Source organism: Vigna unguiculata, chromosome 10, assembly GCF_037176805.1.
Source record: "Vigna unguiculata cultivar grain cowpea cultivar isolate G323 ecotype 2 chromosome 10, ASM3717680v1, whole genome shotgun sequence".
Taxonomy (NCBI): domain Eukaryota; kingdom Viridiplantae; phylum Streptophyta; class Magnoliopsida; order Fabales; family Fabaceae; genus Vigna; species Vigna unguiculata.
This window is the reverse complement of record NC_140801.1, coordinates 1,189,382-1,197,193: the sequence shown is the minus strand read 5'-3', so window position 1 is coordinate 1,197,193 and position 7,812 is coordinate 1,189,382. Positions and strand designations below refer to the sequence as shown.

Below are 7,812 nucleotides of genomic sequence, written 5' to 3'. Positions count from 1 at the left end.
AATAAGCATCTAAGAAGCTTAGCAAAGCACAACCCGACGCACTATCAACTAATGCATCTATATTAGGCAAAGGATACGAATCCTTTGGGCAGGCATTGTTCAAATATGTGAAATCTACGCACATCCTCCACTTTCCTCCTTAACCTCAGACTGTCTTCATAACATTTACGAGCGGTCTCCTGGTTTACAGCTAAAGTGAGTATTTTCCCCTCATCAGAGGGAAACTTCATCTTCAAATGTGTTGTTGACACTACAGCCCTTAACTTATTGAGAGAAGGCTTTCCCAACAACAAATTGTATGACGACGGAGCATTGACTACTATGTAACGTATAAATATGGTTTTCGCGTCTTCTTTGTCTCTAAAGGTTGTTCTAAGATCAACATATCCTTTAACCTCCACTTGATCTCCAGAAAAACCGACAAGCACTCCATCAAATGGTTTTAATTGATCTGTCGGTATTTGTAACCCTATGAAAGTACTCTAGAACATCACGTCAGCAGAGCTCCCCTGATCAATTAATACCCTGTGGACATTCCTTCCCATCATAATCACTGACACAACTATGGGGTCATCTTCATGTGGGATTACCCCTTTCAGATCATCATTTGAAAATGTTATGTCAGGAGCTCGCCTCGGCTTATCTACCATGGCCGTAATCATGACACTCCTTACGTATCGTTTCCTAGCCGAGCTGGTCTGACCTCCTCCGGCAAAACCTCCTGCTATTGTATTAAAATCCCCCAAAATGGGTGTTTCATGCACATCGGGAGCCACGTGATTCTCGGATGACTTCTCCTCAGTACCTGACTTCATGAATTTTTCCAGGAGTCCCTGGTTTGCCAAAACAGAAAGTTGATGACGCAAACCATAACACGAGTTGGTGTCATGGCCTCTGGTTTGATGAAACTCACACCAAGCATCCAATCTATTACCGAGTGTTCTCCCCGCGACGTCAGGATAGCGCACATGTCTAGCTACCTCCACATCCTTCAAGATTTGGACCATTGGCACCTTGAAATTCGGCGTTCTTCATACCTGCTGATAATCGGCCCTTCGTTGTGCCACATAAGGGACAAAACGCCGATCTGTCTTCATTTTAGGAGGAGTTCTTTCTCTTCGATAAGCTCTCACATCTCTTTCACTCCTGGAATGAGTTACCGGTTTTTTGTCTCCTGCCTTTTTGTGGCGCATGGCTTCCTCAGTCTCTATTTCCACAGCTGCCCTTTGTCTAATCTCTGTAAGGCTTTTCGGCGGATATCGGTACAGGGACTCACCGAACGAGCTGGCTCGAAGTCCTTTCATAAAGGCTTTTACGAGCAAACCCTCGTTAGGGTCTATCAGCCTCATGCTGATATTAGTAAATCGATTAAGGAATTGCTTTAACGTCTCTTCGGCGGTTTGCCTTATATCAAACATGTCTGCCATCTCCACGGGCTTGGCTCTATTTGCTGAGAATCTCTCCAGAAAAAGACGCTTGAAGTCATGGAATGAACTGATAGACGAATTCGGTATAGTGTTAAACCACTCTAGGGTAATTTCCGTCAGCGTACCAACAAACATTTTGCAACGTATGGCATCATTACCACCTGATATCATCATCCGAGCCTGAAAAGCTTTTAGATGTAATTCTGGATCGGAATTCCCTGTGAAAGGTGTGATTTTAGGAATTACGAAATTCTGTGGGATCGGCTCGCCCATGATCGCATCTACCAGAGGACTGGTATCACTCACGTCGGAATTAAACCGAGATGAATAACGGAAACCAGCCCTGGTAGACTCCAATCTGCTTTGCATGTCTTCGTTCGCCTTCCTCAACTGTTCTTGCTGTCGAAGTGCCTCTTCCAATCGTTGATGTGTTTCCTCTGCATTTTTTCGCAACCTCTCTCTTTCTCCCAAAGCTTCTTCCCTTAACGCTTGTAAATCTTCTTCTGCTTTCTTGCGAGTTTCCTCTCTCTCTTTTTCAAGCTGAGCCTGATCAGCCTCCGCCTTCATTCTGATCTCCTCATTCTGCCTTTGTAGCTCCAGTATGCTCTGCATTATCTGCTGTCTGGTAGGCCCTTCACGCGGTGCTCCTCTGCCTCTGTTCATCTTCCGATTCGTCTCTCCCGCTCCTTTTTCTTTCCCTGTTTTTTATCTTAATGGGGTAAGGATCGAGTTTTACCGTACCCCACGGTGGGCGCCAATGTTCTGGTTCAGAAAAATGTGAGATAATTCCTCACCAAAACAAAAAGAAAGCTTTATGACTTGCTTAGGCCAAAAAACTCTGTCCCTTGACCATGGGAGTAATTCTCTTATTTATATCATAATTAGTTACAAAATATTATTCCCCAAGATTCACCAAATAATAACTGAAATAAAACCCCTTATCTAATTCTAAAATATCTCTTAAAAATAAATAATAACTGAAACAAAACCCCTTATCTAACTCTAAAATATCTCTTAAAAATAACAACATCTCTCAGAAACAAAATTATCTTCTACCACCAAAATATTTAAGGATATAACAACTACCCCTCCTGACCCCCCAAAAATATCGATAAACTGATCCAAGTATCCTCCCTCGTCCTCATACCGAGACAGCATACCAAAATGTCACCCCTCCTTCCCTCAGTTTGACTCCGACTTCCTCTAAAACAGTATCCCAACTCGGCAACTTACCGAGACAACACCCACTCTTTCTCCCAACCCTAAACCGACTTCCTCTAGTCCAGTACAATAATTATTTTAGTATATTTGCAATCTAAAAAATATAAGTATATTTAAATTCTTAACGGTTAAAAGTATAAAAAAACTACTACACTAATAAGAATTAAATACATGTATTTCATTTAAATAAAAAAGTTACAAGATTTTGTATACTACAAGAAAATCTCTAAATAATTTCATAAAAGTCAGATAGGAGGTATAGGAGTGTATTTAAGTGACATATAAAGGTTTTCACTCATTTTAAATTGTAGTACTATGACCATACTGTTTACTTATTTAGGAGTACCTGGTGGGGGAAATCATGGAAAAGTAGATTCTAAGCGATGTGGGACTAAATCAAGCATTATAATATTAACAATTCTCTCACTCGGGGTTTGATTTACATTACGACCTAGTAGTGTCTTCATCATCAATTTTCTCGAAGGCTAGTTGAGGCAATGCAAAGCCTCAACTTAGTTGTTGTGACAGTCTTGGTCAACATATCAGCTGCATTCTCTGCACTTGGAATCTTCACCAAAAACAAGTCTCCATCATTTATGAAGTTTCTGATAAAATGATACTTCAATTCAATATGTTTGCATCTGGAATGAAGAATTGGATTTTTAGCAAGACAAATGGCACTTTGACTGTCACTGAACAACGAAGAGTCATCTTGATGTTTTCCTAATTCTTTTAGAAGGTTCTTCAACCATATCATCTCCTTTGTTGCTTCTAAGATAGCTACATACTCTGAGATAGCAAGTAGTATCAGAGTCGATGGTTAAAATCAGCTTAGACGAGTGCAGCATTGTCCTAGTATTGAAAGTCTTCCTGAAAAGGGTCCTAGGTAAGCGTGTCCCATTGAGAAGAACGACAGTACAGAAAAGGACAGAAAAAGGAGTACTCGTGGTTGGGAATGCTTCTGCTGAAGGGGGAGTGTACCAATGTGGTTGAAGGGAATCACCCTTGAGGGGGAGATTGTTAGGAATCCAAGTGTGAGTTTAAGTCCCACATTGGCTAGAAATGAAAAAGTAGAGCACTATATAAGAATAAAGACCCATAAACTCATTGCCTTAAGGTTTGGGTTGAGAGTGGTGTCAATGCCTTATATGGTTGGGCTTAGGTCTCATTGGTGTTTGTTCTCCCCAGTGAAAACCCTCCTTATAAACCTAACAAGTGGTATCAGAGCCGATGGTTAAAATCGACTCAGACAAGTGCAGTATGGTCCTAGTATCGAAAGTCTTCCTGGTAAGGATTTCAAGTAAGTGTGTCTCGTTAAGACGACGGTACAGTATGGTCCTAGTATCGAAAGTCTTCCTGGCAAGGATTTCAAGTAAGCGTGTCTCGTTAAGACGACGGTACAGAAAAGGGCAGAAAAGGAGTACTCATGGTTGGGAATGCTTTCGCTGGAGGGGGAGTGTACCAATGTGGTTGAAGGGACTCACCCTTGAGGGGAAGATTGTTAGGAATCCAAATATGAGTCTAAGTCCCACATTGGCTAGAAATGAGAAAGTAGAGCATTATATAAGGATAAAGACCCATAAACCCATTGTCTTAAGGTTTTGGGTTGAGAGTGTTTGTTCTCCCTAGTGAAAACCCTGTAAACCTAACAGAAGATTGCATGGGTGAAGTGGGAGACAATTTGTAAACCTAAGGAAGAGGGTGGAGTAGGTTTAAAAGATTTGAGATATTTTAATTTTGCTTTACTTGGAAATGGAGCCTTGTGAATGAAGAACCAGGTATGTGGAGAGATATTATAATATCAAAATACGGGTCTTGGAGAGCCCTAAATGGGACAAAAGAAGGTGCACATGACTCATAGTGGTGGAGAGATTTAAGGAAAGTGTGTGGAAGAAGACAATGCGGTAATTGGTTCGACAGTAATTTAATATGGAATATAGGATCAAGAAATAAAATAAAGTTTTGGGAAGATGTGTCAGCAAAAGATTGATCTCTTAAAGATAGATTCCGTAAACTCTTTGCCAACTGAGTTTTAAAAGATGCCGCATTGGGGGAGGTTGTGTTTTGAAACGAAAACCAATGGATATGGAATTTGGTGTGGACAAGAGAATGGTTTGAATGGGAGAAATTAATGGTGGAAGAATTGATGAAAGAGGTACAAGAGTGTACACCTCAAAGGGTTGGGAATGACGAATTGTTATGGAAGGCAGATAAATAAAAAAAGTACACGGTAAAGTCAACCTATAAGAGGTTTTATAATGGAAATAAAGTGAATGACAATGATCAGTTTCCAAGACTTTGGAAATGTAGAGCATTACCAAGTGCATAACATTTTCCTTGGCGAGTTTTTATCAATAGAGTTGCAACGAAAGACAACTTGATTAGGAGAGGAATGACACTAGGAAACATAATGTGTGTAATGTGTGTAATTAAAGAAGAATCAATATCACATCTGTTTTTCAATTGTTCGGTGGCTAGTCAAATTTGGAATAAGTGTGACATTTGGTTTGGGATAAATTCAGTTCACCTTAATTGTGCTAAGAAGCACTTTTCATAGTTTCACCTTATAGGGTTGAACAATAAACAAAATAACCAAATATTGTTTGGAGATGTATATGGGTGGTGGTTATAAGGAATATATGGAATCATAGGAATAACTCTATATTAAGGCATTGTAAAATTGATGTAGAGGAAGTGTTTACCCTAGCACAAGTAACGGTTTGGGCATGGATCACAACTAAGTATCCAAAAACAACATTCTCATACCCCAATTGGTGTTTTAGCCCGATCACATGCCTTCAAACAATGCACTTATTACTTGTTTTGAGTCTTATGGGGTAAACTATTATAACAATATGTCTTCAAGATCTCCATGTCTATGCTAAAACTTGCTCATCTGTTTGTGGAAGGTTATGTTTAATAAAGTTAGGCAACCATACTTCCATTTATGTTCAATTTGAATGGAGGTATTGTGGATTTGTTAGTTTGATTGCAAGATGTGTGTTATATATGTTGTAGCTTCTAGGGGTAAACCATTCTAATAATATGTTTTCTAGATCTCAATGGCTAGACTAAAACTTGTTCATTTGTTTGTGGAAGGTTATGTTATGTTTAATCAAGTAAGTTAGGTTCACATACTTTTGTGTTTAGGCTCAATTCAAATGGAAGTATTGTGGATTTGTTTGCAGTTTGGTTGCAGGTGGTCTAATATGTATGTTGTAGCTTCTGGTATTGGAATACGACTTTTAGGTAGCAAATCCAGGAAACAAGTATGAATGAAGTATATACTGGTTAATACATGAAAGAAATCACCGAGAGTATTGGATCAAAAGTGACTTAAGCTATTGGATGTTCAATCCGTTTTTTACATATTTTTCTGTGGTAGGGTCTGGAATTGCTTTGTAAGTATGGACACGTAACGTTTTTAACTTTTGTGATGTATGTAAATGTTAGGTTTATGCACAGTAGGCTTAGTATGTGAGACGAGACCATAAAGTGCTAATATTTTTTGTTTTCTCTTATTTATGTTGTCTATATGGATTGAGGTAACCCAATTATCTCATTAATTTAACGCTAATAAAAAAATGACTAATTTTAGTGACAAAAAATAATTAGTTACTACAGTGACTAATTTAGATACCAATTTATAAACTAAAAGATATTGATAACTAAAATAATTTCTATTATAGTGACTAATTTAGATACCAATTTATAAACTAAAAGATATATTTATAACTAAAATAGTTTCTATTATGAATAATTGGTAACGAAAATAGTTTGTAGTATGAATTAGTCACTAACATTAGCTATCGAGATTTTTTCTACCAAAGGAAATTATTTTCAAATGACTGATTAGAGATCAATTCCTTTAGTAATGGTGCTAATGTTAACCTATTCATAATAAAAATTATTTTAGTTAACAATTAGAGACCATATTTCGGTCAGGGCCGTCTTGGCCGAATTTCAGACAAGGCTAATTGGGTCAAATGCAGATGAATTTTGGCCCTGACTAACTCAATTTAATTCAGCCGAATTTCGGACAAGGATAACTCGATCAAACTCAACCAAATTTTTGTTAGCTTACTTTGTCGAATTCCACCGAACTTCGGTTGTGACCAAATTTTGCCAAATTTCAATCGTGGTCCAGCCTGGCTTGTCTCAACCTTCGCCTTGGACTGCTTGTCTCGACCTTCGACTTTGGTCCGTGCTGAGCCGATGCTTCTCGACCTGCGGCCTAGGACAACTCATCTCCATGACGGTTCGTTTGAAATTTTCTTCTAAAATGACCTATCTCGACCATCAGCTTGGCTTGCTCGTATTGGTCTTCGGCACGAGACGACTCAGCTCGATCTTTGACTCAGGCTCAAAGTATTATTTTTAAAAGTTAATTAAAGTCTGAGCTCAAACCCATCTCGATGTTAAAAACGAATTTCACATGATGGTAGTTGTGTTAACCTACGTGTTCATCAGAAATTAGAAAGCAAAAAGAAACAAGAACACATGCGTTGAGCATAATATTTTACATTGATACTTATTACATTCACGGTTCTTTCAATAAGAGTTGCATAGGACTCTCATGGAGTGAACCTTTTCTACAGAGAGATGGTTGGTAGCTATAAGAGTTACGTAGAACTCACATGCCCTTGCTTATTCTAGATACTACAACAAACGTGAATAGAGAACACAAGAGACTTAATACACGGCCATACAATTGACATTAAATAAAAAAGTTCCTTTGGAATGCCTCATTTGCTTGAGTTTTGTGGGAAAGAACCCTAGGAGTTTGAATAAATGGTCTTCCGCCCTTTTCCATGGATTTCCGTTTCAGACGATGTTGTCTTTCTCCATACAAAATATCAGCAATCCTTTATAAAAGTACATAAAAGCATTAATTCCTCTCAAAACTAGCAAATATTAATAGTTGAAAGGTAATTAATTCTTTTTTTTTTTTCACCTGTCAAGAGCCTGAGCATTTGTTTCCCCAAGTTGTTCTAGATCAAAAGTATCCAAATTCATCTTTACAGCATTTTCTTTTAACAGTTGTTTTCCGGTCTCTTCAAGGCCGTCCATGTTTTCTTTTGTAACATTAACTGTATTGGAGAAATCAGGATTCAAGTTGTATTCCTGCCATTGATCACATGATTCATCAATATAGCACCCAAAC

At 38.4% G+C, this 7,812-nt stretch overlaps 1 protein-coding gene across 1 annotated transcript; it reads right to left on the bottom strand.

The window, feature by feature from the left end:
* Positions 1 to 482: 482 nt before the first annotated feature.
* LOC146881980 (uncharacterized) lies at positions 483 to 1,007 on the bottom strand. Its single transcript, XM_085668121.1, has one exon. The coding sequence runs from the start codon at positions 1,005 to 1,007 to the stop codon at positions 483 to 485; it is 525 nt and encodes a 174-aa protein (XP_085524247.1).
* Between the last annotated feature and the right edge of the window lie 6,805 nt (positions 1,008 to 7,812).